This window comes from Asterias amurensis, chromosome 6, assembly GCF_032118995.1.
Source record: "Asterias amurensis chromosome 6, ASM3211899v1".
NCBI classification, from domain to species: Eukaryota; Metazoa; Echinodermata; class Asteroidea; order Forcipulatida; family Asteriidae; genus Asterias; species Asterias amurensis.
In genome coordinates, this window is record NC_092653.1 from 5650753 (window position 1) to 5676649 (window position 25897).

At 38.9% G+C, this 25897-nt stretch overlaps 2 protein-coding genes across 3 annotated transcripts in view; one reads left to right on the plus strand and one right to left on the minus strand.

Moving 5' to 3' along the window:
* Positions 1–10: 10 nt before the first annotated feature.
* Positions 11–12668, minus strand: LOC139938057 (matrix metalloproteinase-19-like). The gene is made up of 9 exons (XM_071933415.1): positions 12334–12668; positions 8834–9114; positions 7975–8261; positions 7422–7580; positions 6716–6876; positions 3907–4054; positions 3212–3351; positions 2386–2509; positions 11–1901 (listed from the first exon to the last, which is right to left on the minus strand). The coding sequence occupies exons 1-9, from the start codon at positions 12457–12459 to the stop codon at positions 1672–1674; spliced, it is 1656 nt and encodes a 551-aa protein (XP_071789516.1). The 5' UTR covers positions 12460–12668; the 3' UTR covers positions 11–1671.
* Positions 5454–25897, plus strand: part of LOC139938058 (stromelysin-3-like) — a 33712-nt gene continuing 13268 nt past the window's right edge. The window contains exons 1-2 of one of the 2 annotated variants that reach the window (XM_071933417.1): positions 5454–5591; positions 21695–21848. In XM_071933417.1, coding sequence (XP_071789518.1) covers positions 21759–21848 — 90 coding nt within the window. In that variant the 5' untranslated portion in view covers positions 5454–5591; positions 21695–21758. Of the gene's footprint in view, positions 5592–21694; positions 21849–25897 lie in introns of those variants that run through there. The other variant, XM_071933416.1, reaches the window with a different exon arrangement.

Sequence of the window (25897 nt, forward strand, 5' to 3'; positions counted from 1 at the left end):
AAAGACAGAGTTTGGTCTATCGTATTACTTACAGTGTAATTGTTTATTGTCTTAAATAACTCCCACACAATTCAGATCTAGAAAAACAACAATAATACAAACAGTTCCTTGTCCTATTAAACAGGACTAAGCTTTTATTTACATTATAATGAACACCTCGCCTGCGAGATTGTTTACAGCCTTTCAATCAAAATAGAGATCAAGTTTCACGAAGCTATTTACACTGTCATGTCAATCAAGTCCCAATTTCATTAAGCTGTTAAGCAGAAAATACTGCTTAAAGACACTGGACATTATTGGTAATTGTCAAAGACCAGTCATCTCACGACGTGAAGTTTTCGAGAAAGAAGTAATTTTCTACGAATTTGATTTCGAGACCTCAGAATGAGATTTTGGTGTCCCGAAGTCAAGCATAAAGCACACAACTTTGGGTGACACGGGTGTTTTTGCTTCCATATTTATCTCGCAACTTTGACGACCAATTGAGTTCAAATTTTCACATGAGTGAGAAGACTGGTCTTTGACAATTACCAAATAGTGTCCAGTGTCTTTAAGACAAAATTAACCAACAACTACAATATTAGGGCAATGATTAGTTCCTTAAACGTGAATGTCACATTGGTTGACGCAGATTATGCAAATCATAAGTGCGATGATCAACATCTAATATTTTGAACATAATCCAGATTTAAGAAGCTGCTTAGCACCGGAAAATCTTGCTAAGTAAAGAAGGGATTGAGATCAATGGCTCACTGGTTCCACTAAGACAAAATTTGACAGTGCGCGTTTTCTGCAATACAGCTTTATGAAACAGCGCCAGGCATTCTTAGTTGGGCGCTAATATTTCTAACCCAATTGCAACACATGGGGATGTGTACAACACTGTAAGGCCGTGTCCGAATTGGCGACTTCGGCGTCAGCTACGGCTAGGGCGCGCGCGTCTGCTATTCTTCAACACTGACATACGCGCTGATCTAGCCGTAGCTGTAGCCGAAGTCGCCAATTCGGACACGGCCTTACCCGCTCAACGTTTTCATTATTGAATAGCCCAATTACAGTTTGTGTTATTAAGTACTATTTGAAGTAAGGGTAAAAAATAAACAGCTTTTCAAGATGTAAGTTAAATATAAAACTTGTTTTAAAGGTGACACATTTACAAATATAAGTTTAGGATTGGCAAAATTAAATTTTCATTGGACCACCATACTATGAAATGGAATTTAAAATTACCTCACGAGAATATACTTTATCTACACAATTTGGTTAATTTGGTATGAATTCGTAGTTCATTTGGTGTAGGGCCTATGGTGACATGTTGTTTTCTGTAATGGAACCAATCCACTGTTTATAATAACGGCAAAAAAGCTAGCCCCATTGACTACAAAGTGACACTTTTTACCACTTTTATTGTACATCATTGTGACTGTTTGATTTTATACTTTCCCTTACCACCGAGACATCTCGACCTGAATGTTGTAGTCGAACAAGTTGCGATGGTTGACAAAACCCGATTGCGCCCAGTCACGGTTAACAACTTAGCATGTCACCACTCCCACAGACCTGAGTTATAAAAGCTTAACAACACACTCGTCAAGTATAGTCTCTGTTTTTCCCCGCCAATTTCAAACGTCATTTTAGTTTTCCTCATCAACAAAATCTGTCCCCGATATTTCAAAGCCTGACTAGCACTGTCATGATCAACCCCAGGGCGGTGACGGTTGCCGCTGCGACCCCTCGACCCACGGCACCATTTGCACCCTCGTTTGCCTCATCTTGCAGAATCTCCTGCAAGTTACAGTCCAAGAAGTCGACGCCAAAGTATCGAGGGAATCCCTTTGAGACTTCCCCGGCTGTGTCGTTGAACATCCAATACTTCCTCCCTCTGATGAAATAACCGTTTCCTGTAGAAAACACATAATGTTCATCATTATTCATTCATCAACAGTAAAATTATATAAGGGAAAAATGCTGCCTTCTTTAGGAAATCGTGCTTTGTATTCAGCAGCACCTTTTATGAAATAACTTGCCGTCACATAATTCGTAAAATTCCACTTACAGTCTTTTTAAATCCCATCTAAAAACTTAACTTTTTAACAAAGCATTTGGTGTTATTCAGTTAGTTTTCTAGCCTTTGGTGTTTTTATGGCTTATATTTTATTGTGAACTTTGCATTGTACCTAAGCTGCATGTTTGTTTGTTTTTTTGTTTTGTTTTGTTTTTTTTTTTTTTTTTTTGGGGGGGGCAGTTTTATGGTGTTCATTCACCTTTTTGATAGTAAGGCTTCTATATTTGTGCTTATTTTCTGGTGTATTTTTTCTTTAATTTGTTCCGTGTAATTTTCTTGGAGAAAGCGCAACATAAACTAAATTATGGATTACAACTTACCATCCCGAAACCTGAAGGCAGACCCCAAATTACTTGGAACACCAGGGAAGATTTCCTCAATTGGATATGGCCAATTAGCATCCACTGTCTTAGAGACTTCATCAAACCTCCACACCAAGTCACCCTGTATACAAACAAAGTAAACGTGTAGGAGTTTGCCAGAATTTATCCTCTAATTAATGGTTTCAGCGTATTTTCCCCCGAGTCAACTCAAGTCGCAAGTCAGTGCCTCATCAATAAACAAATTCAACAAAATCAAAAAGAGACTTTGTAGCATCATGATGATACTCACAGAACATGAGGTCAGAACTACACACAGCTTGGGGATCGTGCCTTTTCTATTGCAGCACCAAGGATGTGGAATCATCTTCCTCAGAACATCCGGCAATCTTCTTCATCAGCAAATTTCCAAACTTTACTTAAATCTCTTTTTTTTTCAAAAGCCTACTGTACGGCGCTATGAGCAACGACTGATGGATTAGCGCCTTATAAATTTAACGATTGATTGATTGATCAGAGAAGACGTCAGAATGTTGTGAAAACAAAACTTAAATTATTGGTCATTGCACTCTGATACTAAAGAAAGCCCGAATCACAACACAGAGCAAGTTCGGGTGTCGACTAGACTTGACTACACCGAATAGACTATAAACAGAAACCATGGAGCAAAGGGAGATTGACTTAATCGAACCATGTACTGGAGCATGGTCGATATGGTTAATTCGAGAGCTGCGTCACATTTCTGGTCAAGTCTAGTCACTCACCTGAACTTGCTCATAACGGTAGCGTATGAGATTATTTTGTCAATCACTGGGTTTGTTTTTACCTTGAAAAAGTATGTTTTGCTGTACTCCTTCCACGTCATGACTGCGTCAATGTCTACTGGGAGGTCAGGTGAAAGGTCACTGATATATTGAGGATAACCGGGTTCCAGTGTGATTCCATCAAACTGCCAGTACTGGTCACCTTTTAAAAAGAAATACAATTATGTTTCAAACCTGAAAGCTCACTGATCGTAAAATGTGTACCAGGACAAGTATTTAACATCGAGTTCAAAAAGAGGAACACATCCATGTCTCTTCTGGAACAATACATATTATATAAAGGTTTATCCATGGAGATATGTTTTTTTTATAGCTCCATTGTATATCAAACATATCAGATACTGAATAATAAATTGAAATGTATATGCCCTACTGTAAATTAATACACATGTGGACACTACATGCAGACGACCGAAGGTAAGCTCAAATATCTGTGTTTTGATTGGTTTTGATTTGGTTTTTGGTTTTTATTTTGATCACAACCGACCAATCGAAACGCAGATATGTAAAGCTACGTCACTGCACGTTCATCCAATGACATCGTTGTATCCAATGAAATCACTGGTTATGAAACGAAAGAACTTGTATTTATCCTTATAAGAGTTTTTTTTACATCCAAATTTTACTGAAAAGTTCCGTTACGGGGACATTAAGTACGCTCCATCTTCATCCCAAGAAAAACTCGTAAAATGCATACCTTTAAAAAATAGACTTTTCTGGTCGTGCCATCTTTCGTAGCCGGCGTCTATTCTAGTTGGGAGGCCCTGCCAGAAATATTTGACCCTGTCGCCCTCTTGTGGCGAGACGAGCTGTCCCACGCGGGGGATTCTCCAGTATCGGGCTCCCTGATAACATAGAAAAAAAAGGGCAAACATTATAATCAAGGAATAAACAAAGGCACATGAAATTAGTCTCGTAAGAATAGGGTTTTTGGTCTCCAAGTGTAACCGATTCATTTTTTGGTGATCTCTTGCTACAGGACACCCGGCCCTTCCCTCATGGCAAAACGGCTCAACTTAATTGTTTGTATCATTTCTGGGAAACAAATTGAGTTTTTTTGTCCATTTTAAAGTTTAAAAAATGTCCTATCTCAGTCTCTTTTAAAGGCAGTGGACACTATTGGTAATTGTCAAAGACAGGTCTTCTCACTTGGTGTATCTCAACATATGCATAAAATAACAAGCCTGTGAAAATTTGAGCTCGATCGGTCATCGAACTTGCGAGATAATAATGAAAGGAAAAAACACCCTGTCACACGAAGTTGTGTGCGTTTAGATGGTTGATTTCGAAACCTCAAGTTCTAAATCTGAGGTTTCGAAATCAAATTCGTGGAAAATAACTTCTTGCTCGAAAACTATGGCACTTCAGAGGGAGCCGTTTCTCACAATGTTTTATACCATCAACCTCTCCCCATTACTCGTCACCAAGGTTTTATGGTAATAATTATTTTGAGTAATTACCAATAGTGTCCACTGCCTTTAATACAAATTGTCCTGTTTTTATTAACTTTTTACTTTTCTCAGAATGTAATTTTTTAGTTATAGGCTGTTTTTCCATGGAGGGGCCGGTTCGAGCTAACAGTTGTGGGGCTTGTGAATGGCGCCCAAAACAAAGATATTGACAAAATAAGGGAGACCATTATTCTATAGACGATGTGACCTATGTTTACATTCAAACCGCCCTCTGTTGACAAAACACTATTTATGTCATGTTTCGCCGGGCACTGAGTTGCGTAGTCATAGTAAGATTGCGTACACTTTCTAGCTGGCTGCCAAAACACAAAGGTTTTGCCCGGCTGTATGCGCGCGAATCATGTTATGGTTTTCGTGTGACGTCAGAGGTCACATCGTTTATAGACAGCTCAACTCAGATGGTAGAGCACTGGCCCATAAGACCGGAGACCATTGGTCCAATTTCCGCTCTATGTAATTTTTTTTGTTTAATCTCAACAGAGTTATCTCGAGCTGTTTTCAGCACTGAATGTTGCTTAGTAGTTTTCTGCATGCCCGGATAAGCAGAATACCAATACCATTCTGGAATGCATTCTTTTGTTAAGCTTGGCTCCTTTTTGAGCTCTAAACCCTTTGTGAATTTGTACCTTGTTCTGAAAAGAACAGGTGCACCAAATAATGTGTTGCAACAATTTGTGTTGAGAGTACAAGAGCTGCATTGTCACTGTTTCGAATCGGAAACACCAATGCCAATAGTAGCTGTATACTTGAAGGCCCTACGTATACATAGGGCCTTCAAGTTGTCATCGCGTACACCGGTTTCAAGAATGTTCAACCACCATGCCTCTGTGTCAAAGTTTTATGGCTGTTCTTGAAAACAAATCAGTGAATTTCCACCCGTCAATACCCTATGGACTGTCATCATCAGTTGGTATGTTTATGATTTAATTGATGTTTATGGGACTTGAGGCATTGCATGTGATGAGGTATGGTTGACACAGCACTAAATTTGTCTATCGACACTCAAACAAAACTGTGCAATACTACACGGTCCACCATACCTCAAACAGGCAAATTGCATGATGAGGTATCATTGATATTTGGTTTGCAGTAACACATCTTGCAAGGCAAATAATGTTAATTTTTCAAAACATCCCTGACTCCAATGGTACACGAACAAGGATATTGACATAGTAGGGAGACTGCCTATACAAAGCTAGTCTTGGTTCCAAGGCGAGTTGTAGTAGAAAGTGTAGATTCGTGGATAAGATGAGTGAACCGAAGGCGAGTACATTGTAACGAATCTACACTTTAGAGTCTATTCTCTGACTTAAATTCAGCCTCTTGGCAAACTATTTCTCCCAAATTGAATATTATACTTTGTCAAACTACGTTTGATCACAATCATTTATAACTTTGTTTTGTGCTGGCAACATTATCGAGTACAATATTTTGTTTAAAATTACATTTTAACTAAAGTAGATTGTTTAACTGAAAAGGTTTCACATCAGGTTATTTTTGGTAAGACAGCCATTTCCGGGTGAACTATCTCTTTAGTTTGTACACTCAACTGTAGATTCGTATTAAACGAGCTTATAGTAGATTCGTCAAGTTAATCTACACTTCCATCAATACAGTGACGTCACAGGTCAATTGAATTTCGTCAATTCGAAAAATCTGCTCCGTCGTATTAGAAAATGTAAGCCAAGACGGTTCTATAAAGAACATAATCTACCCATCAAGTAGATACATGGTGTTACCGCAAGCCAATTATATATTGATACATCACCATGCAATGCCTCAAATCCTAGTCACTTTAGTCAATACAATGGTATAAAACAAAGTATAATATTCAATTTGGGAGAAATAGTTTGCCAAGAGGCTGAAGTTAAGTCAGAGAATAGACTCTAAAGTGTAGATTCGTTACAATGTACTCGCCTTCGGTTCACTCATCTTATCCACGAATCTACACTTTCTACTACAACTCGCCTTTGGCTCATACATTCTTTATCCACGAATCTACACTTTCTCGTCCTTGCATTCTCCTTAACTTACCCTGAATCCGAAAATCTCTCCTCTGACGTACGCCACAGCCTGGAAGGCTTTATTGCACGTGTCTTTGTTTTGTCTCTTAACCGTTGTGGCGGGTCTTTCGGTGACATCCGGGGAGTAGGTGGGCCTCGGGTCTGGATTCGGCGGTGAAGTTTGTTTAGATCCTTGATTCAAAAAGATAAAAGGTCTCATTTAGATATAATATGCGCCCTAAATTTCGCTCATCCATCCCCGTCCCCGTCCGCAATTTCTTCTCCCTGATGTATAGGAATTCCCCTTTTTTAATCGATTTAGAAAGAAAAAACAACGACAGTGGCAGTTTTGATGTTCAGGAAAAAAAATTGCTCCCGTCCCTATCCCTTTTCCCAAGTCGTGAGGTTCCACTTGTGAATTCAAAGTTGGGGGAGATCAACCGATGATATATACTTGGATTAATCAGCTTAAACCGATTGCCTCAATTGAAATAAACCATATATGAACGTGTCCACAAAATGCAGGATAGCATCCTTTTCACTAAAACCTTCAATTTCAATTCAATTCAACTCAATTTAGAGCCATTATTTCCATTTCACTTGTTTACGATACAAATTAAATCAAACTCGCTCAACATTTGTACTCATTGTGTGTTGCTTGAAGAAAAGTGACGCACTTTCCCTAAAACACAAATTTGATAAGTGGATAAGTGGACTTACATTATTACACTTCTTACCGTAAATAAGCTGCATACCAAGTATGTCATCGTAAGATAGTCTGAAGTCAGGAGTGTAGCCAGAGTAGAACGGTTGCATGAGGGCGCCCTGCACTTCAGAGTGCGCCAAACCCAAACTGTGTCCGATCTCGTGCGTGGCAACTATGAGTAGATTTATACCTGAGTTAAAAGACGATTCGATTTGATTATTGAACTTATGTTGAGCTTATAGTGTTATTTTAATGTCATACTTGCATCCGTGATAATATTCGGTGTTTATCCACCAACGAAGAAAATTGTCCAAAAATACCGTACTCAATTCTGGCTTTGACGAAATCGAAACAAAAACTCATGACGGACATGCCAACAAATCAAATTCGTGTTATTTCCTTCGAAAAAATTATGATGTAAGTGGAGCATAGGGGAAAGTTTGAGCTAGTGCCTTTTTGAGAGGGTCAATAATTTCTCTTCTAAAAGGAAAGGAATAGGTAAAATGAGATTTGAAATAAAAGAGCGAGAGCTGAGTCACAAAATTTCCCCAAACAACAAAAATAATTATTTTACAGTTTCATACCGTCGTATCCCGAAGATGTAAACGTTTCGGAATCGTCAAAATGTACATCGCCGTCCAGATCGTCGAAACCACTCATTGGTGGGTAGGCGTGAGCTAGGGTACCTCCCGGGCCGTCGAAAGCGAACAAATCCCCGTGGCTGTAGGTGCCGAAACTGATGTAAATGTCCGCGTAGCCTGCCGTCACCTCAAAGAACCGGAGAGGGACCACGTCGCTCCAAAGCTTGAAGGCCTCTCGCATGGTAGCCACTACCTCGCTGAAGGACAATTCTTGTGGGCTGTTTAGCACTCTGTTGGTAGCGATTGAGATACATTTTATTGATTTGTTTTTGCCCTGATAACTACTTTGCTGTGATGATGGTGATTTTAATAACCGACGTTGTGTGAAGGGTTTTGTAATACCAGGTGTCAATAATACTTCACCATCATAAAGAATAACTCATCGACGCCCTAACTCCAGAGAAGACTTATTATACTAGTAAGTCTTATCTCGAGTTAAAACTCTTTATGAAATCCACCCCAGGGCCAACGTGCAGATTGAATATAATTAATAGTCAAAAACTTTGCGCGACCAGTTTATTGTTAGAATTGGCCCAGGCGATGGTCATGGAACCAAGAACAAGATTAGTCTTGTCTCGAGTCAGAGCGAGTAACTCATCCTGAACTAACCTAACTCATAAATGGTCCTTGAGGACTAGTCCTAAGTTAAGACTATCTTTGTGAAATTGACCCCTGGACCTATCTTAGGCTGTGTCCGAAACGGCAACTTCAGCTACAGCTACGGCTATAGATCATCTCGTCTGCCTATTCTCGTCCACCGTTTCTAACACGGCCTTAGTAAACGGACTGTTAACTCACTCACCTGAAGGTCAGGTCCTTCTTGGGCCACTTGCCCCCTGTGTGGGCGTACCTCTTGAGTCTCCCACCCAGTACCGTGCCGTTAGTCCCCCGCCCATTGGGGTCTGGCACGCCGCATCTTGGCATCTTCATGACCCGTAGTGTCTCGGCGTCCACCTCCCCTGTCTGGGGTAGGTTGGCGAACCGCTGCATGCGTTGTATGGACGAGCGTACGTCTGTGATGGTCAGAAGATCGGCTCCCTCTGACGCAGGGGGGTTCATGTAGCCGTAGTCAATCAGGTATTTCTGTTGAAGACGGGAGAATGTATTTCAAATACTTTAGTAAGCGCCATTCAAAAACAACATTAAAGGCAGTGGACACTATTGGTATATGTCAAAGACTAGCCTTCACAGTTGGTGTATCTCAACATATACATAAAATAACAAACCTGTGAAAATTTGAGTTCAATCGGTCATCGAAGTTGCGAGATATCAATGAAAGACAAAAACACCCTTGTCACACGAAGTTGTGTGCGTTTAGATGGTTGATTTCGAAAATCAAATTCGTGGAAAATTACTTCTTTCTCGAAAACTATGGCACTTCAGAGGGAGCCGTTTCTCACAATGTTTTATACCATCAACAGCTCCCCAGTAAAGTTTTATGCTAATAATTAGTTTGAGAAATTACCAATAGTGTCCACTGCCTTTAACATAGTAACATAATCAGGTATACTGAAACCATTCAGCAGTTTTTTTCAACACCCTGGGGAGCCAATAGCTTATACGTTGTCGTATAGTTATAAGGGTAACGTAAACATTTACTTTTAACGACTGTGACAAATTTAGATGTTATGAACGTTGGAGCTATTCTACTTCTACACGCTTTTAAGTGTATATCAATAATCTTGAACCAGGATTATTATGAAGTCATAATTTGTGTTTCTTGATGATATTGAATTGTTGGAGTGTTGAATTGAATTGTAGAAGCAGTATGGGCATACATCCAGGCTTTTTGTTTGAGATGACTAGATCTGAAGAAGTGTGTGTACTTGTGTATTAACCTGCCTCATTGTGTCAGTCGTTTCCCTGCAACCATTCGTATACCCCCCCCCCCCCCCGCAAGTTTTAAAATGGCAACCACAGCTGTAAGTCAGCAATTTTTCTTTAGCACTCCGAAATGGCCACTGTCGTAGTGTTTTTCCATTGGGAATTTGTTTTCTTCTAAAATTGATTTTCCACTGTCCACTGCCTTTAAGTGGAGGAGGGGGGGGGGGGCTCACTGTACAATAGTGCTGTGTAACCTGTTATGTTTTTGTAAAGGGCACATCAATCACACAAGCCTCGGCCTTTCGGATGATGCCTCCATGTGCAAGTGTGGAAATAAATTTTCTCTTGAACTGAATTTGAAAATTGCAAACAGGCTATATCATACGTATTGGAAGAATGACAAGTAACCACAGTCCATAAAACTGCAACCTATAGTCTGTTAACTGTAATAGTTGTTTAGTTTAAGCTACAAGTGTTTCTCCATCTTTACTTAATCAAGCTGGTGTACCACACAAAATGCAGTATGTGGAACGTGCATTTTAAATCAACATTTTGATGTTTTGATGAACTTTGCGCTTCCTTGTTTAGATTCTTGTTTTTTAATTTCCCCTATTTTACAAGTTCAGCCGGAAATCCTCACTGACACAATGCAAATGACTCGCATGCTATAAATAGAACAATTAGTTCCATATGATCATGTACTTTGAAACGGTTATTTATGGCCACCGATCACAAACTAATAGTTTAACACTTTTTTAAAGATATAATGTATCACAGGTTTCTCCTGTGAAGACGAGCAGAGTATCTGTTCGAAACGTCAAGACCAAACCGGCTCTTTTCAGAGCCCACTACCTCAAAAGAGATTTTCACATGGTTGTACCCGCAAGTTTACTATTTTTTTATAGTTTCCTCATTCAATGTATCTCTTTAACAATTTTCGTTCCCAAACTTGCAGAAAAAGAGCATGCTTTTGTAATGATTGGCACAAAGAATACTACAGTTTCAGTTAAAGCTCACAATGACTATAAAATTCGCAATGCAAAATCTCCACAAAATTGTGTCTGTTTGTAAGTTATGTCATAATGATCCTCAACTGGAGTACTTTGTTATGCATCTAAAAGCACACAAATTATTTTGTTCAATATTTTCTTGCGACTTCGCTGATTAATTGAGCCCAAATGTTCTCAAGTTTTTCATTGTATGCATATGTTAGGATATACCAAGTGGCGGGGAATACTGGTCTTTTACAATTACCAAACGCGTCTTGTGCCTTAAAACAAAATGCTGATAAGACGCATTAAGTGACTAACAGTGTACGTCAAGACACTCTACCGCAACATTTCTATTTTTGCCGAAGCTGATTCCTCGGAGGAGAATAACGTCAACGAAGACGCTGTTATATTTTTGGAAGGGGATCTAAACTTAGAATCCAAAGCCCTGATAATTAACTTGACCCTTTACTGACTTCATCTTGTGTAGGGGGAAGTGGCTGGGTCAAGCAAAGAGAATGGTCTGTCCTTTCTCTATGGGTCGCTAAGTTCCTTGCTGTGTGGGTCAAGCAACGGTTTCAAGTTAAATGAAGTTCGAGGGATAAAGGGACCAGTACTTACACAAGTTTAGAGATCTGCCTCGTTTTGAAGTATGTCTTTTGAGTGTCAAAGAATGTTCATAATGAGAGAAGAAAAATCAGGGTTGTTTCTTCAACGTTCGTGCCTTCCTGTTCTTTTTGCCTTAGTGCCCCTGGTCATTTGTGCCCCCCCCCCCCCGGCACTGTATGGTGTACAAGCTTCATAATGTATTCAATGTTAATGTACAAGAGTACCGTCGCTCCGACTTGAGTCAAGTCTAGTAACTATAAAGAGCAATGGCCGATGATCATGTAGTCTTGAAGTCAAGACGGTAATTGTTAAGCGCGGTGTGTAGTTACAGCGCGGCGTAACTATGGAATGCACACACCCTCGATCCCAGTATGTGTGTGTGGGTCAGTCGCTTGCATGTGTAACATCGCACTGTGACTGTTGCATGAAAGGCAGACAAATAGGCAGCGCCTAACGACTTGTCATCAAGTCTAATGATCATGCTGCTGACAACCTCCATGGTTTAAACCATTGAAGGTACATGTATGGAGCTCCATGGGGTAGTTGAGTAAGGTCCTTCCTATGTATATGTCCTTGTTTATGGTTAGACCACGGTTAGACCGTAAACCAATTAATGTACATGCTATGGTTCGATCATAAAGCAAGGGTTAGACAACGGGGGTTAATCTAGCTCCACCAGTTAGACCATAGTTAGTTGTTGACTTGGTCTATTTCTGCCTCCATGGTCCGAAGTCACTCAATGTTTCGTTGGTGCATATGCATAGAGTAAGGGCAGAATGGTTGGTGTGTTGGGCTTATATAAAGAATAAGCCTTTCAGAACCGTTCAGCTGTTACAATAAAATATGACTCACACAGAAATCAAAAAGTTTCTGAACTTACCAACGCTGCATCAGATTTTTCAGGATCACTTGAAGCGGCAGGAATACCCGAAACGACCGTCAAACTACAGCAACAAGCAGCCACAATCCCTACCAACACCCGTAACGACATACTGGTTGTATACATTATAAAACTTCTAAAGCAGTCAATCGTCTACCAGGAGATACAAACTGTAGAATACTGGTGCTTAGAGACACAAAGTTCTGATACAAATCATCAAGCCAAAACTTCCAAGCAGTTAAAACATATGGTTAAAAGATCTAAAGTACATACACGATGACAAGTTCACTTGTCAAAACAGGTGCGCTGGTGTCCGAGTAGACATGTAAATGAAACCCAACACAGAATGCCCACGAATTTTATATGGCGGTAGAATCCCCCTTCAACCGATGACGCATGCAACCGGAATTTTGAGCTGACTTTTATAAATGCACAGTGCATACACTGTGTGAACTGTCATGCAAAAAGTTATGCTACACACACGGGGTTGGCATCGGTGACACAATCGATGGTCCAATCGTAAGCAACCACCACTTGTTTGGGTTTCCGCGGTAGGCTATTCAGCGTCGTCAAACCTGCGTGTCCTACACTAAAAAAAAGTGCAATGAATAAAAAAAAATACCTTCAATCAATATCTGCATCAAGCCCACATGTTAAAAAATGGTACAGTTCGACAAGTTTTGACAGTCAGTCATGTTTTGTTTTGTGTGGTACCCACATATTTATTTCCCAAACTATTATTCCAAATCGTTATGCGGTTAATGCAGTTTTATACGAGATGTGATATGTGTCCACTTTTGAAATAAAAAGGTCGCACAATGATCGTTAGGTTTGAACCTGTTTTTTTTTTAATACAATTTTTGACTCAGAAATCTGTCTGACACTACTCTTAGAAACTCCTCAAAAGCATCCCTTTTATATTCAATTCATTTCAATTCAATTTAATTAAAATATAACATTTTCCATCCTGAACATAATAACAAAATGCAGGAGACAATACTGTGGAGGCACGATCCTACCATGGAGGTAGAAAAGCCAAGGCTTGTAGAGGACTGCCTTAGAAGAAACAAGAAGAAGAACAAGAAGAAAAGAAAAGAAATAGGGACCTACTTTATGAATTAATGAAATAGTTTTAAAACTTAGATAATTACTTAATACAAGACAAAGATATACACAGTGGGAAAATTATCTGACAAGACAGATTTTGAAATAAGTTATGACTAAACAAATGTCATCATTATATACACATACACTCTCGTACACACTCGTGCCCCCACTCCCAAAACCCCGCCTCCCATCGAATATGCAACCGTAATAATACCACTTGTTGAAACATTCACGTGACCCGTCTGGTGCCAGACGCTTTCCTGTCAGAAAAATTATTGTCGCACTCCTTAAAAGTCCATGCGGTTAAACTCACGCTATAAACAATGACATCATTTTTGAAGAGGGCACCCGGTTCGATTTTCAACGGAAAAGAAGCAAAAAACATCACTGGGAAAACCAAGGATGTACTTTTAAAGGCACTTTAAAAGTAACTTTTGTAATAATATAACTAAAAATAAGCCTTATTGCCATACAAATTTGCTTACAAACAACATCCAGAGAGATGTTTATATGGTATAAAACAGTGTATGAAAGGGTTCCCTCTGAACGAAGTTCTTGAGAAAGAGGTATTTTCTCACATGATTTGAATCTATAGCCTAATAAAAGACTTCAGGCTTGAAGCCCTTTTCATATACATCTGAAAGCAAACACACTTGTGCAAAAGGGTGTTTTTCTGTCATTATTCTCTTGCAACTTCGATGACCAATCGAGTCAAAAGTTTTACAGATCTGTTGGATACACCAAGTTAAAGTGAGAATACTGATCTTTGAAAATTACCAAAGGTGTCCAGTAACTCTATATAACGATGCGTTAATTTATCACCTTATTAGGTAAGGGGTAGGCCGCGTGAAGCGAGGTTTGTTTAACGGTTGGATTACGTAACTAAATGACGCTCTTGGATTATTCAGAACTCGCATAAAACTTCCTGTTTCCTAGCAACCACGTATCTACTAGTCATTGTTTTGACTCTACTAACAACGGATGTTTTGTGTTCGTATAACCATACTGATGGTCTTTCCATGATGTGTGTCTATACTCAATGCAAACTAAATCGGTCAGTCTCGAGGATTGAAACTTCAGGGAATTATTTGTAAATAATCGAGGAAATATCAAAAGTACGTTTTGTGTTTGTATAAACCAATCAGGCGAATAAGTGGGTGTTACATTAGTAACGCCAAGTGCCTTCGACCCATGCACATTATGTTTTGACAAGTTTGTTATGGTAATAAAGTTTTGTAGAACAAACATTCAATAAGGACAACTTGTGTATTCAGATGATAGGCCTATCCTGTTTCGTAGTATAAAGGTACAACACGTCGTCGTTTTTAGAGGTCTTCAAATACGCCTTTTATTATTTGCACATTTTACACAACTTAGTATCCACACTTTATATGACCCAACATATGCACGAAAACAAACCTGTGGACGTTAAAGACTCTGGACAGCACACTATTGGTAATTGTCAAAGACCAGTCTTCTTACTTGGTGTATCTCAGCATATGCATAAAATAACAAACCTGCGAAAATTTGAGTTCGATTGGTCGTCGGAGTTGCGAGATAACTATGAAAGAAAAAAAACACCCTTGTCACACGAAGTGGTGTACTTTCAATGCTTGACTTCGAGACCTCAAGTTCTAAACTTGAGGTCTCGAAATCAAATTCGTGGAAAATTAGTTCTTTCTCGGACAAAACTACATCGCTTCAGAGGGAGCCATTTCCCACAAGGTTTTATACTATCAACCTCTCCCTATTACTACTTACAAATTAAGGGTTTATGCTAATAATTATTTTGAGTAGTTACCAACAGTGTACACTGCCTTTAAACGTTCATACATGGAATATAGGCCTACTGTTGAACAACACTCAGCTCATACAATCTGAATTGACGCTCATAAATCGGCAAGCTGTGTGGCCTTTGCGGATTATTTGCTGTCGTAAAAAAAAACTTTGCACAACGATTCTGCATGTAATTTTATTTCATTTTATTTGTCAGCAAACATGAAAAATCATATTACAAAATTGCAAATCAAAAGATCTACAAGAAAAAGTAGGACAACTTGTGTATTCAGATGATAGGCCTATCCTGTTTCGTAGTATAAAGGTACAACACGTCGTCGTTTTTAGAGGTCTTCAAATACGCCTTTTATTATTTGCACATTTTACACAACTTAGTATCCACACTTTATATGACCCAACATATGCACGAAAACAAACCTGTGGACGTTAAAGACTCTGGACAGCACACTATTGGTAATTGTCAAAGACCAGTCTTCTTACTTGGTGTATCTCAGCATATGCATAAAATAACAAACCTGCGAAAATTTGAGTTCGATTGGTCGTCGGAGTTGCGAGATAACTATGAAAGAAAAAAAACACCCTTGTCACACGAAGTGGTGTACTTTCAATGCTTGACTTCGAGACCTCAAGTTCTAAACTTGAGGTCTCGAAATCAAATTCGTGGAAAATTAGTTCTTTCTCGGACAAAACTACATCACTTCAGAGGGAGCCATTTCCCACAAGGTTTTATACTATCAACCTCTCCCTATTACTACTTACAAATTAAGGGTTTATGCTAATAATTATTTTGAGTAGTTACCAACAGTGTACACTGCCTTTAAACGTTCATACATGGAATATAGGCCTACTGTTGAACAACACTCAGCTCATACAATCTGAATTGACGCTCATAAATCGGCAAGCTGTGTGGCCTTTGCGGATTATTTGCTGTCGTAAAAAAAAACTTTGCACAACGATTCTGCATGTAATTTTATTTCATTCCATTTCATTTTATTTGTCAGCAAACATGAAAAATCATATTACAAAATTGCAAATCAAAAGATCTACAAGAAAAAGTAGTACAATAGTTCTAAGAAGAATACAAACACGTAAAAACACTAAGCAAAGTACTGAGGAACAAACCGGTCAGTCCCGATTAAATGAGTTGAATCACAAACCATAAAAAACAGGGGTGTTAAAATTTACATCAAGAGTGTTTTCACGAACAGAGAATCAAAATGTACATCGTCGGGTGATAAAATAATTACATTGGTGTCATGTTAACACCCTATGATGTTAATTTTGATTCCCTCATATTTGGGTGCACGGCACATGGTGTAAATTTTAAGCGTATAGGCTGACTGAGTGTGAAGATGGTAAAATATGAACAAACTGAATGCTTGACTTAAACTGTAGCATAGAGATAGGAACTCCATGCTTAATAACTATAGTGTTTTGTGTTGGTTTTTCTGTATAGGGCATGTGTTTGGGGGCCGGGGGAGTGCCTCATTAGTAATTGATTGATTTCACTTGTAACCACACACAGGTTGGACTGAACACTGCTGTATTGTCATTCATGACACACCATAGACTGTGTAAAACCGCAATTATTCTACTAACCACATACTCCTGCTAATGAGTCAGATGAACGACGCTTATTGTAAACGGGCCTTCCTCTTCATTTTGTCATCGTCATCATGGAGGAAGGAAAATGTTCATCCAGTTTTTAAAAGATGTAGTCTTCCTTATGTAAATGCCATTCATTTCTATTTCTTGCAGTTCTTATCCATGTTGTTCCTACATACCCCGATGTCATCTCCCCATCTTCTTCTCTGTTTACCTCTTTTCCTTTTCCCTGTCCCTGGTTGCCAGTCCATTATTCTTGTTGTCCATCTGTTGTCATTTCTTCGGAGAGTGTGTCCAGCCCATCTCCATTTGGCTTGTTTTATTGTCCTTATGGTGTCTCTTACTCCAGTTTTCGTTCATATTTCTGTGCATTTAATCCTGTTTCTAATTGAGATATGAAGCATTTTTGTTTAAACCATTCAGGCACAAAAAACAATTCAAGGACAAACAAACAAACAAACAAATTAAACAAACAAATCATTTTCAACGTTTTGTCATCAAACCACAGCTACATGACAAAAATTAAAGGGTTGCGGTAAGCAAGTTTTTTGTTCAATGTTATGATTATTATTATTATTGTTATTATTATTTATGATGGTAATTAGTCATTGGCCATAGATCAAGTCCTTGCTCTATCGAAATATGATTGTGGAAAATTAAAAGCTACCAGTTCTTGTCCATCCAAATTTTAATTTAGGAGACTTTACTGTGCTTAACCGCTCCGGACTTTCAGCGATATCTCAAAAACTGTTCACCCTTTAAAAGCTAATTTTGCACAGATTAGGTTAATTGTAAAGTATATAACATTTACGTAAGGATAAAACATCGACGGTCCTTTCAATGAGCTTCAGAAGTGCCAAACTCTTTATCTAGATATGGGGATAGCAAATTATTTGTCACGCCAAGTCGACTTACGGAGTTCAATAAGAAATTTACCTAATTGCGATGATGTTAATTTCTCTATCTTATAAAAAACACGTAGAAATTGCTGTGATTATCGACTGTACATGGTATCAATTTATCTCGTATGATTGTCTTGTTTAGTTATCAATTTGTTGATGTCGAGATAAAGTTTTCCCGGGACAACTCGACCCTTTCCATGAAATCCTTTGCGAGATGAATGTTCTTATTTCTTATCTGAATAGTGAATATCGCACTCTTTTGACTCCATTGGTTCAGATTAACCTCTATTTATTAGTTTGCTTTACGATTATTTGCTAGAGTCTATACGTTATGAGTAGATTAGATAGTTGTCTATCAAATTTCGCGTTACGTGTCATGGTAACCATTGTGCAACGTAGGGCGCCCTCTGCAAGCGGTCAAAAGAAGGTTGCTCATTGGCCAAGCAACTTGATGACGTCAATGCATAAGATCGCTTTTGGCCAATGTATCCATACATAATATTGATCTGTTTATTTGAGATGTCATTGAAACCACACATACTTGTATACAAACAAACACCAACAGATTAAACTTTGAAGTCATTTTATTTGTTTATCTCCATGTTGTTGTGATTGTTTCCTGCACGCAACACACCGGCCTATTGATAAAACTGTTAAAATTACATTATTTTACCACTAAAAACACTTCCAAATTAAACAGTGTGGTACACTCTAAACGACTTCCCAAACCACAAAGTTCCTGAAAGCAAACACCCTTTTCTGAAAGTCTCTCTTATTTAAGTAGTAACAGTAACCGATTGTCGGATACATCTTGACCCCAATCACTTCTTCCATTACTCCATCCGTGGTGTTTGATATGCCCTGCTATTTCCGACATGAACCATCTGGCCTTTCCATTGTGTTTTATGTCCACTTTGTTTTGTTAGACAGAAAGTTTTGCTGTTGGTGATGTAATTTCCTATAATATGGTTCCCATGGTCAAAAGCACTTGATCTTTATTTCCGATATTGACTATTTGTGGTATACAAAAGATGACAATCTTCTGTAAGGTAACAAAGTGGAAATGTCAGATATAATATGAACCCACTTAAAACAATACAAAGTGGCGACGATGCGTTATAGACCTTTTCGCAAATACTGGGGCGCGCGCGTAAAGCTTGAGGTGCATTGTGGTATAGCTGGTATCCAAATTTGATCCATATCTATCCCACAATGCACCTCATTCAACAGTCTGCGCTTGCGCATTGGTATTTGCGATAAGGTCTATGGCGTTACCAGTTAAAAAGGCGCCCTCACTTGAGACAAAGAAATGCTTGTCATTAGCTGAGAGTTGACAACAACTTGTTGTCATTGGATACATTGATTTTATTGGATAAACCCACAGGTTTTACAGAGTGCTGTGTAAAGTGCAGAAGTTCGGGTGCCATATTGGGGCGTTTACAGCAGTGGGGGCGTTTACAGCAGTGGAATCATTTACCTTAAAATTATATTAAAGAGTCGTTCGTATAATAGGTTATGTACTTTTGTTTCCCTCACCACACCCTTTGTGTATGTTTCCAGAGAGTAACGTCAATACTTGTGGTTTCTTCAGGCCTGACTCTCTCTTTTTCACCGGCGACCAAGAGCAGTGGAATAATTTACACTTAAAAGTCCATACGGATATGTAGGCTTGGGTATCATCCACCACATCAAGCCTGGCTGGTAGAGCCGAAAGCACTTCTAACTGCGCAAACAAATTCGCATGGAACCGCCCCGAAATAACGAAGCATTAATTTCACTTACTAATTGGTGACATTGCACGCATGAATTAGTGCGCTCGCTCTGATCTACCTACTGGGTGCGTGGATTGAAGGCCTAGCCCAGGGTTGGGGTTCTTTCCCGTGCTGCAGTGGGCCTTGGGGATGTCGGTGTAGTTGGGTTTATTTTAAAGGCAGTGGACACTATTGGTAATTGTCAAAGAACTAGCCTCCACAGTTGGTGTATCTCAACAAATGCATAAAATAACTAACCTGTGAAAATTTTAGCTCAATCGGTCGTCGAAGTTGCGAGATAACAATGGAAGAATAAAACACTCTTGTCACACGAAGTTGTGTGCGTTTAGATGGTTGATTTCGAGACCTCAAGTTCTACATCTAAGGTCTCTAAATCAAATTCGTGGAAAAATACTTCTTTCTCGAAAACTATGGCATTTCAGAGGGAGCCGTTTCTCACAATGTTTTATACCATCAACCTCTCCCCACTCGTCACCAAGAAAGGTTTTATGCTAATACTTATTTGAGTAATTACCAATAGTGTCCACTGCCTTCAAAGCTCCAATGTTTAACGTTTTAAAGTAACACGTTGCCTTGGATCGGTCGAGTTGGTCTTTGAAAAGCGTTCTGTAACCGTTTCTTATAAAATCGGTATGGTTAGAAAGATGTTGTAAAGGTAGAATACAATGATCTACACAAATATGCCTTGAAATTGCGTAGTTTTCGTTTTACCTCGTCGACAAACACGGTCGGCCATTTATGGGAGTCAAAAATTTGACTCCCATAAATGGCCGACCGTGTTAGTTCGCGACTTAAATGAAAACCGTGCAATTTTGAGTGATAATTGTGTGGATCATTATATTCTACATTTAAAACATCTTTCTAACCATATGCATTTTATAACAAACGGTTTCAAACGCTTTTCATAGACCAACTCGTCCGATCCAAGGCAACGTGTTCCTTTAAGTTAGGTGCGAACGCCACACGGTAATTTCCTTATAATCTTCGCACATCAGTGAAATTTCCCCAAAATGAAACCATAATTCAACCATATAGCTTCAAAGAGTCGTTCAATTCAACATGTTCATTCCAAAAACATGGTGACCATTTTGCTTCGAACCCAGTTCCCCGAATGCCGCGATAAAGCAACTTATTGGCACTGATTGTTAATGGCGTTTTGAGAAGAAAAACATATGTCTGAAGGACATGCTGTGAAAATTTTACACGCGCTAGTATTAAAGGCAGTGGACACTATTGGTAATTACTCAAAACAATTATTACCATAAAACCTTACTTGGTAACGAGTAATGGGGAGAGGTTGTTAGTATAAAACATTGTGAGAACGGCTCCCTCTGAAGTAACGTAGTAATTTTCCACGAAGTTGATTTCGAGAACTCAGAATTAGATTTTGGGGTCTCGAAATCAAGCATCTGAAAGCACACAACTTTGTGTGACCAGGGTGTTTTTTCTTTTATTATTATCTCGCAACTTCGACGACCAATTGAGCTCAAATTTTCACAGGTTTGTTATGTTATGCATATGTTGAGATACACCAAGTGAGAAGACTGGTCTTTGACAATTACCAATAGTGTCCAGTGTCCAGTGTATCTTGAATGCATGGCCGTTCTCAAAGGAATCGGCTTAGGCTCCGGTTTAGGCCCCGTCAGCCATTTTGAAAATATACACTTCCTGTACAGGATTTCAAACAGGCGGATGGAGCCGGGAGAAATTTTTGTTTCTGCGTGACATCAAAATTGCCATGTTTTTCCCTTTTATGAATCGATTTAGACAAACAAAAATTCCAATTGAAAAGCACTTCGACAGTGAGAGTGGAAATTTTGATGTACAGAAAACAAAATGTGGTTGCTAAAAGGCCTAAGCCGTTGTTTCGATAAATTGCATAGGCTACCAGACTGCACCGTTAACCTTCAACTTCAACAGTGTCCTATAACACAAAAACCTCAAGTTTATTGAAAAGCGAAAGTTGAGTTAAGCAATGATTTATTTATTCATGACCACAATGTGCAACAGTCATCTCAACTGCATTCAAGGTATTTTCCATTGTTCTGTTTATACGCCCTGGGGCTATAATGTTTCCTATTTTCAAGAAATTCTTGCAGGGTGATACCCCACCAAAAAAATGATTTATTGCAGTTTTGGTGCTATAACATGATTCTTGTTTATTCTTGTCAATGCTAGGGACGTGGTGGGTTAATGACACAGCATACCATGTGCAGGGTTTTTTAACCTTCTACGATGCTTGATGATGTCATCGATGACCTCACACCTCGGTAGTCTTGATGGCAGAGTTTGTGGGCAGACTTCTGGTTCGTTGGTTACCAGTGAATTGAAGGTACGACGACTGTCTAATGATCTTGAAAAGTGTATTTCTGCTGAGTCTGTGAAATGAGTTGCGTTTATAATTTTCCTGCTTATTTTCTTTTCTCGAACTATGTTCATACAGCCTTTTATTTGACCAAGCATAAAAATGGCGTCGAGCAATTACTATTAAAGGAAATGGGTCCCTCCATGTCACAGCTCTTGGACTATTCTGAGTTTTCTGGGTGATAATGATACTATTCTGGCAAATAACATATTGTGTCGGCATAGAAATTAGTGTTATTTTGAACACCTGGTGTCTATTTTATGTGGCAACACCAACAATGTCAAATTTAATACCCCAGTTTTAAGAGTGGAACCTTGACCTACTCTCTTAATGTAAAAGAGTGAAAAGCACTCTTTGAAGAGCCATTATGAAGGACAACTCTTTTTTGATTGGTCTTCCACTCTTTTAGATTAAAGTTTGCATCTTTTTGAGTGATTTTTCACTCTGCCCTGTAGTGAAACCCTCTCTAAAAAAGTGAAACAACCACCACTCTTTTTGAAGAGCCATATGAGGGACAGCTCGAAATGTAAAGAGTGGTGTTTTCACTCTTTTACATTTAGAGAGTACTGCCCCAAGAACAGTTTCCCGCAAAAAATCCCGTATTTTCATCATCTATAAATAAACTTCTGAGCCCACCCTAAAGTAAGAAGCTTACTTTATAAACATCAAGAAAACTATTGATACAAAATAATTGAACAGAAAATAAACAAATATAGAGAATAAAATGAAAAACTTTATAAAGAATATTTCCTAAAGTGCTTCGGTCAGGCATCGCCTAGTGGTATGTACTTTATCATAAAGTACATAAAACAGTCGTTCACTTTTGGAACACACCTGTTGCAGTATACTATTAAAATAGCCTTTTACAAATTATTAAGACCGACCTGAGGGTATCCCACGACTTTAACATGTTTCGAATTTCATGAGTCATCACTGCCCATACAACATTTGTATTGTTCAGTGGCCACCACCGCAGAGAAATCCAGGGCCTCCTCTATAAACCAGAGTAATTTGTTTCAGTTAAAGAAAATAACCCCAAAACATGAGATATTTAATAGGGGGCCAAGTCGGACCGTTGGCGTGTTGCATGGGAAGTTTTGAACAACCCCATCCTTAATTACTCCCCCTTTCCCCGTCCATGTGCTGGAGGCTAGAGCAGTGATGGGTGGGTATTAGGGTGGACCAGAAAAGCATTTCCTCAATATTGTCTTTACAGGCATGCAGTGTGGACAAGATACTTCGCCACATCTTTGGTCAAACCATTTAGTTTCTTCCTAAATTAGCCTTTTCGAGATAGTGGACCTTCTACCTTCATGGGTGTAAACACTTAGGAGTGTACCGCTTGGTTTGGGTGTATCAGATTTACCCAAACTCAACATTTTCATAGTATTGTGTCCACCATATTCCAATGGCTTGTTAAAATCATTGTCAGTATGTACAAAAACCTCCGAATAAAGTTTTAAATTCTTGCAGTTTTCCCCTGCAAATGAAGTTGACACTATGGTGTTTTTCATCCATTATTCTCTGGCAACTTCAATGACCAATTTATTCAAAATGTTCACAGATTAGTTATTTCATGCAATACTCAAGTTATAATGGGTATTGACAATATTACCAAAGGACTGGTGTCCAGCCGTCGATTTCTCCACACTCTAAATCTTAGGACTTAGGATGAGTTAAAGACACTGGACACTATTGGTAATTGTCAAAGACTAGTCTTCACAGTTGGTGTATCTAAACATAGGCATAAAATAACTAACCTGTGAAAATTTGAGCTCAATCGGTCATCGAACTTGCGAGATAATAATGGGAAAAAAATACCATTGTCACACGAAGTTGTGTGCGTTTAGATGGTTGATTTCGAGACCTCAAGTTCTAAACTTGAGGTCTCGAAATCAAATTTTGTGGAAAATTACTTCTTTCTCGAAAACAACATTACTTCAGAGGGAGCCGTTTCTCACAATGTTTTATATTATCAACAGCTCCCCATTACCCGTTTTCAGGTAATGTGTTATGCTAATAATTATTTTGAGTAATTACCAATAGAGTATACTGCCTTAAAGTTCCGTATCCATAGACGTATGGGACGCATTTAGGACGAGTTTGAACTTGACGTCCTCTTAACTCTTTGTGAAACCCACCCCTGGGCCCTAAAAGATTCATCATGACTAAATATTGTTCAACCTTCTGAATCCTTTCCGGTCAAATTATCTACCATTATTTTATCAACCGGAAAGACAATGGGAATAAGGTCATCCATGGGACGAGACGTCTGGGTTGGATTCCAAGTGAAACTTCAAGTGTCACTTAATGGGAAACATTGCTTGCTAATGAATCATGCTTTGGTGAAGATGACACAACGAGTGTGTGGTGTAATGGTTCTCTTAAAGGCAGTGGACACTATTGGTAATTACTCAAACTAATTGTCATAAAACCTTTCTTGATTACAAGTAATGGGGAGAGGTTGATAGTTTAACAAATTGTGAGAAACGGCTCCCTTTTGAAGTGACGTAGTTTTCGAGATAGAAGTAATTTTCCACGAATTTGATTTACAAACGAAACCTCAGATTTAGAACTTGGGGTCTCAAAATCAACCATCTAAACGCACACAACTTCGTGTGACAAGGGTGTTTTTTCTTTCGTTATTATCTCGCAACTTCAACGACCAATATGAGGTAAACCAACTATGAAGACTATGTCTTTGACAATTACCAATAGTTTCCAGTGTCTTTAATAGATTAAGGTAGCTCTATAGTTATCTTGGCCACATCTATTTCTTACTCTCTTTGAATCAAGATCATGCTTGATAATTGGAGGCCATGAGGACATTTGCCTCCATGCCTCCTGTTTATTGCCTTTTAGTGCCCTTTAACTGCTCCAGCATAATTGTACAATTTCCTCATAGGGTGCCCATCATCAAGTGAAAATGCCTTGATGCCCTTTCAAAAATACGCAGCATTAAGGCTTGCAAGATAATGTTTACCACTGCCATCATTATTTGTTTTCCTTCTCTCTTTTTTTCTGTCGGACTCTTGCTCGTGTGATTTGGGATTGAACAAAGAAAATTGAGTAAAGCGGGATTTGAATAAACGACTTCTGGATTAACGTGTCGGCACTCTACCTGTATCTAGCCCCTATGCTGGCGGTTTCCCTATTATTTTCGTCAATATCCAGTCTTTAAATCAGGATTTATGTTGTTCAGCTGACTGTTTAGCGAGGTGATCCATTTTGCGTGCCGATCAACGTGTCTCAGTAATCCAATGAATTCAGACAGCCCAAAAGAGGGCGCTGTGCTTAGTTCATTTGGTTACACCACTAACCCACCTAAATGCAATTATGTCGCTCCGCATATTATTTGAACCATGGCCGAATCAAATTTGAACCGCCTGAACTCTTTCTTTCTTTCTTCTGTTTTGCTGTGTTTTTTTTTTTTCTTTTTAATTATTGGTAGGTTAGCCATATACTCTTCTTTGGAAGGGGCACTGCCTGTTGGACATGTTTCTCAGGCCTAGACCCGAGATGCCCCACGGTTAGAATTAACAACCTCGGGGCACTCTATAAAAGTCACGATCATCAAATTTGTGATTTATTCATGAGACTTGGCACATGATTTTCTCATGTCTAATGCTATCAATAAAACTTGGAACCCCAAGTGAAGAAACTATTAATAACTGCATATCTTCCCATCTCTTAAAAGTTGAATATGCTTAGATCTACCTTCTTGGTGAAAATTGAAATTACACGATAATTGATGTAGCCACATATCACCCACTGAGAGTTCCACATGTCAAGCGAGCTGCATGTTTCATTCAGAGCATCGCAATATTGTTCTGTCTAAGAATTGCTAGTGCGTCCTCTATTGAAATTTCACTCTACGGACGACCTCGTCCTTGGATTTAGTGATTTCTTTACACTGTGTGTGACCTTTCAAATTGCTAGGCAAAATATTAAGAACGTTTTATGCAGTTAGTGTGAATGTTATCAGTTTTTTTCTAAAATTTAAAATTATTGGCAAC

Bases quoted from the DNA above. Each gene is read 5' to 3' on its own strand.
- LOC139938057 (XM_071933415.1), bottom strand. From the start codon at position 12,459: ATGTATACAACCAGTATGTCGTTACGGGTGTTGGTAGGGATTGTGGCT. The intron at 3,352-3,906 runs GTATGCATTTTA...TCTTTTTAAAAG, and splicing joins GAAAAGTCTATTTTTTAAAG to GTGACCAGTACTGGCAGTTT. The intron at 2,510-3,211 runs GTAAAAACAAAC...GTTTGTATACAG, and splicing joins GCAAAACATACTTTTTCAAG to GGTGACTTGGTGTGGAGGTT.